Source organism: Bos indicus, chromosome 11 (genome assembly GCF_029378745.1).
Source record: "Bos indicus isolate NIAB-ARS_2022 breed Sahiwal x Tharparkar chromosome 11, NIAB-ARS_B.indTharparkar_mat_pri_1.0, whole genome shotgun sequence".
Lineage (NCBI taxonomy): Eukaryota > Metazoa > Chordata > Mammalia > Artiodactyla > Bovidae > Bos > Bos indicus.
The window spans coordinates 87,154,467-87,165,902 of NC_091770.1; the positions used below are offsets into that span (position 1 = coordinate 87,154,467).

At 46.9% G+C, this 11,436-nt stretch overlaps 1 protein-coding gene across 2 annotated transcripts; it reads right to left on the reverse strand.

Moving 5' to 3' along the window:
- Positions 1-1,258: 1,258 nt before the first annotated feature.
- Positions 1,259-8,570, reverse strand: RRM2 (ribonucleotide reductase regulatory subunit M2). Of its 2 annotated transcripts, XM_019970712.2 has the most exons (10): positions 8,413-8,570; positions 8,242-8,316; positions 7,743-7,886; positions 7,341-7,457; positions 6,703-6,836; positions 5,216-5,310; positions 4,973-5,106; positions 3,562-3,666; positions 3,361-3,474; positions 1,259-3,280 (listed from the first exon to the last, which is right to left on the reverse strand). In XM_019970712.2, the coding sequence occupies exons 1-10, from the start codon at positions 8,509-8,511 to the stop codon at positions 3,128-3,130; spliced, it is 1,170 nt and encodes a 389-aa protein (XP_019826271.2). In that variant the 5' UTR covers positions 8,512-8,570; the 3' UTR covers positions 1,259-3,127. The 2 variants fall into 2 exon arrangements, with proteins under 2 accessions (XP_019826271.2, XP_019826272.2); XM_019970713.2 differs by lacking the exon at positions 7,743-7,886.
- Between the last annotated feature and the right edge of the window lie 2,866 nt (positions 8,571-11,436).

Sequence of the window (11,436 nt, forward strand, 5' to 3'; positions counted from 1 at the left end):
ACTGGTTTGAACCATATAAAGTCCATCCCAATGTCAAATGTTTCAGATTCTCCCAAGGTAAACTCAATGGGGGGTGTACCTGAGGGCTGGAGCAGCCAGCATAGGTGGATCACAAGAAAAAACATGACCTTGGGCTGCCTGCTTGGAGGCTAATAGTTGATGGTCCTTAGAGCACAGCTGCCTGGAAGTATCTGATGGTGTTTTGGGGATAAAAGGCAAAGCTCTCCACTGAGACCTCTCCAGGACATAGAACACACTTCTACCCACTCCAAATGCCAGCACAAATTCAATGGCACCCACCAGCCACTCCAAGGGCGTAATCCTTGGAGTCTGTGTGATGAGATAGTTGTCTCTTGTGACTCTGTGGTCTATATCCCACCAGGCTCCTCTGTCCATGGGATTCCCCACCCAGGGACTGAGTCTGCATCTTCTGCATCAGCAGGCAGAGTCTTTACCACCGAGCTTCGAGGGAAGCCCAAGCTCCAAGACAGGAAGTGGCTAAAATCTGTGCCTTCTAAGTGAACATTCTTCATAGGAGTACAGGGAAGGAATCTCAGTGCAATGAAGCAGAAAAAAAGCAGTTGGAAAGACTCATCCCAACCCCGCCTCCACCAGGGAAAGCAGTGTCTCCACACTCCTAAATTCTCCCCTCCACCAGCATCCCCATGGCTGTCTCCCCTGGTTTGGCTCCAGAACTGCATTCTCATCTAACTGGGCTTTACTTAGGCACCCAGCTTCCTCCTGAGGGGTAAACCTAAACCTCACAGGGCAGCTTTGTCCTCTGCCCCGCCTCTGACATCCGAACAGTGCCTGGCAACAGTGCCTGGCGGGGAGCCTGCAGTTTGCTCAATGAATGACTGTGTATCACCAGTGGGGACACAATGAGTAATTCGTTAGTTTAAGGACACACAGGTGAAAGGAAGTGAGATTGCCCCAGGAAAGGGCATTTACAGACAGTAAATGTCTGTAAAAGTGGGACAGTCTGATGGGGGCCAGGAGACTCAGCCCCCAAGAGGTGGCTCGCCTGAGGCTGTGAGCCAAGTTCAACTCCCTTGCTCCTGGTTTTACAAACCCGAGTGCAGTTCAGCAGATGCTTTGGGGCATCACCTTTCAAGTGAACTGGTTTCCCACACCTTGTGCTAGAACAGCCTCGACAAACCCCCAGAACTGCAGAAAGCACATGAACCCCTACACAATATTTATGAAATACTTTCTAGTTTTTTCTTCCTGGATTGAAACACAAATGTTACCAAGGAACTGACACAAGAACAGTTTTATTGAAATCACTGAACACTTGTGCAGTACTCAATATCCGTATTTTGAGACGTTTTAGACAAAAAAATGTTTCCCTTTAAACGGATGAAGAAACCGGATCCTAGTTGGTGGAAGTTAATGCTTGTATCACACAGCTAAGGGGAGGTAGAATCCTAAAATTTGCTTCCAACTTCCACCTGTACCTGACCATGCCAGCTAAAGCATCTATTTTTGTGTTGCCTAAGTTTAAGGACCATATAATCTAGACTAACTTCACAACAATAATTTAAAAAATAGAGAAGGATCCCATATCACAGAAAATTTTAAATCGACTATTTTACCATTTATACAATGAAGAAAACTGACAATGGTGGGGGGGCAGTGGTCAGCCAACACGCAACACAATGTGTTAAACAGCCACAAGATTGACGGGCATCACTTATTTCCTTCCATGTTACATCTTGCCTTTTTTGGAGGGAGGAAGGAATAAAAAGGCAGATTGACTCAAACCTATTAAATATACCAGTTAAGTTAATATTTGAGTGGAACATGTATTAATTATTCACATAACACTAGCTTTCTACTGCAGTTTAAGAATCCAGCAGATGATGCTAAGGTTTAAGCAAATCCTAGAAGTCATTGCACTGAATGGTTAACTACTCAATTATGAACTGGAAAATAATACTGGGTAATTATTTCAAAGTATAAACTACAGATACAATATTAAAAAAACATAGATAGTAGAAAACTTCTCTAACTTAAAAGTATAAACGGTTAAGTCAACAGTACCTACTTACAAATTTCACAAAATCAGAATAAACACTCAACTTTTAAGAGGGGCCATTTCAGTCCTGCCTTTACCACTTAATAGGAGAAAGATCTTATATAGGTGGGTCCTTTCGTTCAAGGGTGATTTCAAAACCAACTTACAATGTTAATATTATATCTTGGATCCCTGCTAAGAAGACTCTTCAAGGATCTTTCATACTAACTTGAAGTTGAGGAACATACAATCTGAGAAACTAAATAAATGATACAGCCCCTCCCGCACACCGCAGGTTACCTACAGTGAGCCTGGATCTGAACTTTAGTTCCTAGAGATCTCTCATCTCTTATCCTGAGATACTCAACCTGGGCTCTAGAACAGGACACCGACCTGTGTTCTGGAGGGCACCACCTGGCTGATATTAATACCTAGGCATGCAAAGGATTGAGTCAAAAAGCGCTTCAATTCAATTCATTCAAGGAAAGAAGAAAAATAACATGCTTAGTTTACATTGGCTTAACCTGCTCTGGTCACCTAGTAAATCTTGAATTGGCTGCCACTACTGGTAAATAGAATACTTTTATATTTGGTGCAGAAACCAACAAATTTAGGTAAAATCAAGCCTTTACCCTGACAGTTCAAACTTTGTTTATTTGTATGTAAAGTGCCAGTTTTATATACAAATCATAAGTAAACTTTAAAATCTGCTCAGAAGCAGTGAGTCTGATGTCTTCCTACAGCCTTGTGGTGGTTAATCTTTAATCTTTCCGGATCAAACTCCCTGGAGTCCCTACACTTGGAGGCCAAGAAAGCAGCTGTTAAGACCCAAAGTAAGTCCTGTTCAGCTAGCCTGCTTGCAAAAGCCAAACACGGGCAAGATCTTTCAAGAACCCGAGTAGCTTCTGACTACTTTCCATCGAGGTGACCCCACTAGCATTAACAGGATTGATTTTGAGGTAGCTACACGGTGCTAAAGATGCCATTAGTGAACATGATGGACAATTCATGGTGTAGCTCGTTGATATGGTTCAAGTAGCTGATTTTTTTCTTTTTTGATGAGAAGGAAAAAAAAATAATCAGCAAAGTAAGAGCACGTCTTCAGGTCACTTAGAAGTCGGCATCCAAGGTAAAGGAATTCTCTGTCGGACTTGACATCACTCCCATCCTCTGATACTCGCCTACTCTCTTCTCAAAGAAGTTAGTCTTCCCCTCCAGTGAAATATTTTCCATAAAGTCAAATGGATTTTCTACTCTGAAAACCTGAAAAGGTTCATAGCAAAACATAAGCACAGAACACCGGTTTCAGAAAGAACCAGAGGGCTACCCACAAAATACTTTACCTTGCTAAAGCCCAGCTCCAGCATAAGTCTATCTGCCACGAACTCAATGTACTGCTTCATCAAAGTGCAATTCATCCCAATGAGCTTCACAGGCAGGGCCTCCGTGAGGAACTCCTAGGGGCCAGAGCACAGCTTCTCAATAAAACCGAAGCATTAAGAGGTCTTCTTCTAGCAAGCACAAGGCCTCCCTGTGTTACCCACCTGTTCTATCCTAACTGCATTGACGATTATTTCTTTTACTCTCTGTTCCGAAGGTTTGTGCAACAGGTGTTTGAACATCAGGCAGGCAAAGTCACAATGCAAACCCTAGAAGAAAAAGGTTTAAAGTCACCAACAGAGCAGTGGCACCACACTCCAGTACTCTTGCCTGGAAAATCCCATGGACAGAGGAGCCTGGTGGGCTGCCGTCTATGGGGTCGCTAAGAGTCGGACCTGACTGAGCGATTTCACTTTCACGCATTGGAGAAGGAAATGGCAATCCACTCCAGTGTTCTTGCCTGGAGAATCCCAGGGACGGGGGAGCCTGGTGGGCTGCTGTCTATCGGACACGACTGAAGCGACTTAGCAGCAGTAGCAGCAGCAACAGAGCAGTAGACTTCTATCATTAACGTGGAAGAAGAAACTGTTAGGCTGGCATTCTTGTTAGACATCCTGTGTGGTCAGACTAAAGCATTTCAAATGTCAAGGGGAAGATGACTCAAATGCTTTGTCACTAAGGCAGGCTCAGGCCCCACGCTGGGCCCCAGTGCTGCCCCTAGAGGACAGCAAGACAGGTCTGGTCCTCACTCTGTAGTTGCCAAGGAGTGGGAGGAAATTTTTCTCAGCATTCTTCCTTCCTACAGCCCTGAGCTTTAACATTCACCACCACTACTTCCAGCAGAAAAGGCAAAACTCTGAATAGGCTGGTTAGTTTTTAGATTTATAACCTAATGTCTGGGAAATCAGTAATAGTAATGCAATTTCAAGTGAATCAAGTCTGCAAGTCTTAGTGCATTAAATCCCAAGTAATGTTGATGGGAGTGGTTTCCCTGGTAAGCTCAATGGTAAAGAATTCACCTGCCAATGCAGGAGATGCAGGTTCGATCCTGGGTTAGGAAGATCCCCTGGAGAAGGGAATGGCAACTCTAGTATCTCTTGCCTGCAAAATTTCATGGAGAAGCCTGGCGGGCTACACAGTCCACAGGGTCACAGAGTCAGACATGACTGAGAACACACACACCCAGACAACGCTGATGGGAGTTAAACAGAACATCTGGGCACTAAACTTTTCTTTTTGGCATTTTAATCCAAGTGCATTCAAAGACATACTGGACCTGAATGGATTCAGAGATGTTAGCCAACTAATTCTGAAGTACAGAAGGATCACACACAGGTAGAAATAATATTACTTCCCCTAGGAAAAAATTCCATACATAGGGAAATACCTATGTATACTGAGAATATGAGTAAAATAATTTCAGCAAATTATTTCATTCTCTGCCAAGATGCCTATGGTTGAACCCACATGTTAAATGTGCATTTAAGGCAATCTCACATCTTGGGTTCCCTTCAGTGAACATGGGGTTGTAGGTGTTTGGGGTGCAGGTCAGCCTATTATCTGAATTAGACCCACCTCGTCTCTGCTAATAAGTTCATTGGAAAACGTGAGGCCAGGCATCAGTCCTCGTTTCTTGAGCCAGAATATCGACGCAAAAGAACCGGAAAAGAAGATGCCTTCCACTGCAGCAAAGGCTACCACACGTTCTCCTACAGTTAAAAAAAAAATATTTCTGTATTTGCCTGTGTTCATAGGAACAAACCAGTAACATCACTTAGAAAATGAAGCTCAGGGGTAAGTAGGGCCAAGGTCCCTTACCATATGTAGCTGCTTTGTCCCCAATCCAGCGCAAGGCCCAATCTGCCTTCTTCTTCACACAAGGCATGGTCTCAATGGCGTTGAAGAGAAATTCCCTGGTAGGCACACACAGATGATCAGTCATTCTAGCAAAGACTTCTAGTATCAGCTTCTAGGTAAGAGCACTGGGACTAAGACCAATTTGGGATTCAAACTGAAATGTTTTCTTTTTACTAGCTTGCTTTTTCCTCCAATGTTTTAGAAAAAATATCCAAAATCCATTTGGTTTATGTTAATAAAATTTAGGTATTCATTAGTTCATACTGAGGCCCACAACCTCAGTCTGTTAGATCAAGAGCATTGACTGGTTTCATTATTTCAAGTTCAGGTCATATCCTCTTCCTCCCTGTGCCTACTTTGGGAGTCCAGAGATTCCCCAGCCTGTCCCAGTGAGCTTGTTTTCCTCAGACCTTGGGCTCCTTTTATTCTCTTTGCTTGTCAACCTGGGTCTTGCCTCTCCCTAGCTTTCAAAGCTCAACCATCAGGCCTTTCTGATCCCTCCCTTCTGGTAATCTATTCCAATCATGCCCTACCTTTATTTTCTTTTTTCATTTCCACCTGCAAACATGTTCAAATCGTTTTACAACCCCATCCCCCACCCCCGCAAAGAGTTCCCTCCATCCTGCTGGCCTTTCAAGTCACCACTCATTTTCCCTCTTCACTTTCTTCCACATCATCTACAAAAGGCTACTCCTCAGCTTCACCACTTCTGTTCTACACAGGTTCTTGTCCTGAAGATGACCTTAGTATCTAGACTACTCAAATGCCTATTTCTAGTGCTCCCCTCCTCTCCAGTCAATCCTAACAATGTAAAATAGGCCCTAAGCTACTTACATTTCTTCTCTGTTATCCCCCAATATATACTATCATTTCAGGAAAATTGCTGTGTGCCTGAATTAATTTCATGGTTCATGGTGCTATTTATTATGTAATTCCTCCACTTATATTCCTAGGTCTTATTTTCTATATTATGTTGCAAGCCCCTTAAGAGGCTGGTTTTATCTTCAACTTTGCATCCTCCACCCACTCCACCTTGAGCCAACCTTACACTGTAGGTTGACAGATTTGCCAGACGTGAAAACTATCAAACCTAAGTTTTAGCTCATCAGACAGACTCTTGGAATGTTTTTTCAGAAGGCATTAGACTGGATGTTCATTAGTATGTTTCCAGCTCTAAAAGGATGGAGTAACCTTATAACTGTTTTTAGCAATTGACTAGTAAAGTCCGTCTATGGGGTCGCACAGAGTCGGACACGACTGAAGCAACTTAGCAGCAGCAGCAGCAGTAAAGTGCATTTAGGCCTGTTCTTAAGAGCAGACACGACCATGGGTGCTAGGAATTTCTTTGACTTGCTCATTTTAGAGTCATTTTTCTATCCCTATACGATTTCAAAAAGTAACAACTAGTAATCCTAAATATGTTGGCATATCACCACCCAAATACTCACCTTTCTTTGGAATCTTTAATGTAAGTGTCAATCAGGAGACTATACATTTCAGAATGTATGTTTTCCATGGCAATTTGGAAGCCATAGAAACAACGGGCCTCGGTAATCTGAACTTCTTGGCTAAACCGCTCCACCTAGTGGTAAAACACAAAGATCAGTTTAAGGAAAATCTACCAGCAGCAATTCAGTCAATGAACACTGATTGCCTCACACTTCCTTTTTTGTATCATTATAAGCTAAACATAGTAATTCATTTTCATTCATTGCAAGGAGGATGCACTCAAGACATATATGCAACCAGTTATTAAAAAAAAAACAGCAAAGCCACAAAAAGGAGAGCAAATAGATAGTTACTAGGGTTCTGGATCTATTACTATCACTTAATATGGTCTTAACATTGTTTCTCTACAGTTGAGGGAAAAAAATACCATAAGGAAGAAATAACTGCAAAGTACGCTATAGAACAGAAAATGCCACAGAATATAAACCCTGGTTTACAGAGAGAGAGAGAGAGAGATACCCATTCAGCGTGCAAAATTTTGAAAGACAAAAAAGAGAATTGTTAGTTCTCTCGTAAATCTTGAATAAAGGTACTTTTTCTGGGGGGCGGGGGGTGGGGGGGACGGGGGGGAACTCACCAAGTTTTCATTTACTATGCCATCACTTGCTGCAAAGAAAGCCAGCACATGGGAAATAAAATATCTCTCCTCAGACTTCAGGGCTTCCCAGTGCTGAATGTCCTTGGAAAGGTCCACCTGAAATACAGAAGTTCACAAAGGGTTCAAGCCGGCAGGACCCTCACACATACGCCTAAGTGTTCAACTTTAATAAGTCTACTAGCACCACCTGATTTATATACTTCTCACATATTCTGCCAATTTGAACATTTCACGTCCTGAGTGAACAACCATTCCAAAGAGGGACAGGGAGGACAGCAAAGCATATTTCAAACATGTTATAGCCGGCCCGGCTGGGGTCTTCCTCTAGAGAGGCAATGGGCAAAGGGTCTTTTAAGTCTCCTAGTTGCTGCATCTGATTACCTCCTCAGCTGTCCAAAAGGAAGCCTCAGCTTTCTTATACATCTGCCAAATATCATGGTATTCGATAGGAAAGATGACAAAGCGGCGGGGGTTTTCTCTCAGAAGTGGTTCGTCCTCCACACTGGGGGCAGATAGCTTAGGGTTCTTTTGGGAGAGAAAAAGTAAGGGAAAAAAAAATGTTAAGTATAGGGCGAACCATGAAACTGTCATTTTCTTTTTTCAAGCAGAATACCTCCAACGATCAGAAATTTCATGGGGCTGAATGTAAGTCGGTTGTCATACTTGGATTCTATAGGAGTATAGAGAAATAGGAAATGTCCAGATGTGCAGAGGTGCTGGGGAGGGAACAGTCTTTGGCGGGAAAGCAGCGCGGGCCCGGGAGAGGTGGGTAGGGTTTGAGAGCAGACAATGAGGCTTTGGCGCCAAGCAGGCTCCGCCCGCACCGCCTTGCCTGCAGCGCCCCCTCGCCCGGCGCCCCCGCCGCAGCCCACCTACTTACCGGCTCGGAGGGCTCCTGGAAGATCCTCCTCGCGGTCTTGCTGGCCAGCACGCGGGTCCCGCTGAGGGAAGGGGGCTGCAGGGAGGCGCGTGGTCAGAAGCCTGCCCGCGCCCCTAGCCACCCACAGGACCCCGCCGCCCTGCCCCCGACCCCCGACCCCCGCCCGCTCACAGTGTTCTCCTTGTCCGCTAAGCTGAGCCCCTTCAGGGGCGAGAGCTGCTGCTGCTGCGGGTCAGCGATGGTGGCGAGCGGGACGCGGAAGGAGAGCATGGTGGCAAAATGGTCAGTGAGATGGAGCTGCGCGCGAGTCCCGAGAGCCCCTGTACGGCCCCGCAGGGGAATATTTAAAGCTCCGGGAGCCGGCCCGGTGGGCGGAGCCACTTCCCCCATTGGCTGGATCCCGGATGGCCCCGCCCACCCACAGAGATTCAAGCGTAGCGCGGGAGCACAGCCTGGCCCCTAGTCCTTGCCCTACCGGGACCCTCCGGCACCTGCCCCTCCCAGGCCTCTGGGCGGCCACGGGAGCTTCCGCCCGCCTCCCCGAGGGCCTCGTCGCACAAAGGCTGCAGCCCCTGCGCGCTCCGTGCGCCTTAGCGGGCGCGCAGGCTCTTTCGCGCGTCCCCAGGACGGTTTGGGATTGAATGAAGCAATGCGATTGGAGCCCGCCAGCCTGCGAGCGGGAGCGAATTCCCCACCCCCGCGGAGCCCCACCTCTCTGAGGACCTCTCTGGAACCCAGGCTCTCGGTTACGCGGGCTCTCGGTTCCGCGTAAATGGTTTTTGCAGATGAGCTTGGTACGGAGGCCCGTAAAACGCCCCTGGCTGCGAGGGAGATGTGGCTGTGGCGATCTGGATACATGTGTGTACCCGGGTGGGGGTGCCAGGTCCCTGAGGTCCGGCAAAGGAGGGGGCTGACCGGTTGGTGACCGCCTAATGGTTAGAGCCGCGGAACTACAGGGCCCCCGGGGTGCAATGGCTGTGTCCCTTGGACACGTCATCTGTTGTCCCCTCCCTGGTGAAATGGGCTTGCAGCCATATCTAAGCTGTGGGCTTTCTAATAAAATGAGAAGACTAAATGAGGCAATTCATGAGCAATACGAAGTCCATTGTAAACCTTCAAGCTGATAACAGAGAGAGAGGGTCTTTGGTGAAGTTTCCCCCTGAAATCTCGTCCTCAACGTAGACAGTGTTTTAAAAATTGCAAACTGAGCGAAGATTCAGAGAAAAAGTTCAGAGAATGATTGAATAACTATGACTTCATTTACTGCTTTAAAAGTGAAGTCGCTCAGTCGTGTCCGACTCTTTGCGACCCCATGGACTGTAGCCCACCAGGCTCCTCCGTCCATGGGATTTTCCAGGCAAGAGTACTGGAGTGGGGTGCCATTTCCTTCTCTAGGGGATATTCCCAACCCAGGGACTGAACCCCGGTCTCCCGATCGAACAGCGGTCTCCCGCACTGCAGGCAGACGTTTTACGTCTGAGCCACCAGGGAAGCCCAAATAAGCCCATTTACTGCTTATTGGGCCTCAAAGAGCTTGAAGAGGAGGTTGAGAACCTCCATCGGGGTGATGGTGGAGACATAAACTTAGTAACATTTTAATTTTACTTTACACTTGGCCTTTCAAATTTGCCATAGATTTTTGCCCTGCATGTGGCAAAACACCAGGAAAGAAATGATTAACCAGGATAAGCTCTAACAGCACACACACTCAGGGCTGTCACTGAGTGAGGCTTGAACTTTGTACAATGTCTTTTCTAGATATAATACTTTAAAGAGGTGGGGGTAGGGAAGATACCTTCCCCACAGAGGTCTATTTCTTAGAATACTGTATACTGTGTTTAAAGTATTCTCTAAGCCTGAGAAGAAAGATCAGCGACCATCATATCTCTTACACAAAGCAACAACTAAAACTTTGGTCCCAATCATGTGTTTGAAAGCAACTCACAGACATTGTCAATTTCCCCGTCGGCATGTACCTCCAGAAAATGGGTATTTTTATTGACAGATGTGATCATAGCTTTATCAGCCATAAAACTAACAAAACTATCGAGGAGTCCTTGGTATCCTCTGATACCTGACTTACATTCCGATTTCGGGTAATCCATATCCGACCTGCACCCTTTGGTTGCTGCCCCAGGCACCATGTGCTTTTCTACAAGCTCCTGCTATATAGTCTGTGCACGGGTACCATAAAGGATCACTCTGAGAGCCAGAAGCTGTGACTTCATTTTCGGTTGAACAGCCACGAGGCAGTGGTGGGGGTGGGGGGCGGTAAGCCGCCTTCCTCACCGTCCCCTCCTCCCACCTCTGAGTCATTCCGGCTTGTCCCGACTTCCCCCTACATCGGGTTTTTACTGCTCTCACTTTACAAAGGAGGAAGCAAGGGCCGAAGGCTACGTGGCCCCGCCGAGGGGTCACACAGCCGGGTCAAGGTTCTGGTCTGCAGTGGCCCTGTCCGTCTCTTTGCCTGGGTACTGTAGAGGCAAAGGGCCCTGGCGGGACCAGGTCAGGCCCAGTCCCCGGAAGAGAGGATGCTCCCGGCAGCCGCCAAGCTCTGAGATTCGCCTGGGATCTTCACCCTTTTTTCGCCTGGGATCTTCACCCTTTTCCCTTCCGCGCCCGTTTTGACAGCTACTCTGCGACTGGTCAGCACACGGAAGCTCCGCCCCCAACTTCCGGGAGGCTGCTCATTCATAGCTTTGCGATGCCACAGTGGCCACCGGAAGCCTCAGCCCGCTTCCGCCGTCCGCCCCCCAGTGGCCACGCCCCCCAGGAGTCGCACTTTTTTACCGCCTGGAGGCGTGTGAGATGCGGCGTAGCGACATCTACCCGGCCTCTCGCTCGCTCCACCCCTAGGCAGCATTTCTAAGCGTCGGCTCACCTAGGGAGCTCAAGTGAGTTTCAGGGAGCTCGAGTTTCCCGATGCCGCTCATGCCTCCATAAATACCTGACATCGTGCTGGAGACTGTCATAATAATACTAATGACGATGACCTTATAGCCGCTGGACCAGGCGATTTACACTCTAATCCAGAGACAGTGGGAAAGTAGGTGTTTTCAGCCCTGTTCTTAGGTTGAGACTAAGGCCCAAGAGGCAAGGAGACTGCCCAAGGTCACACAGCTCCTTTCACTGCACAGCTGCAGCTTTTCTCTCCCAACTTTTTATTAACAGTATTTTCAACAGGGACTTCCCTGG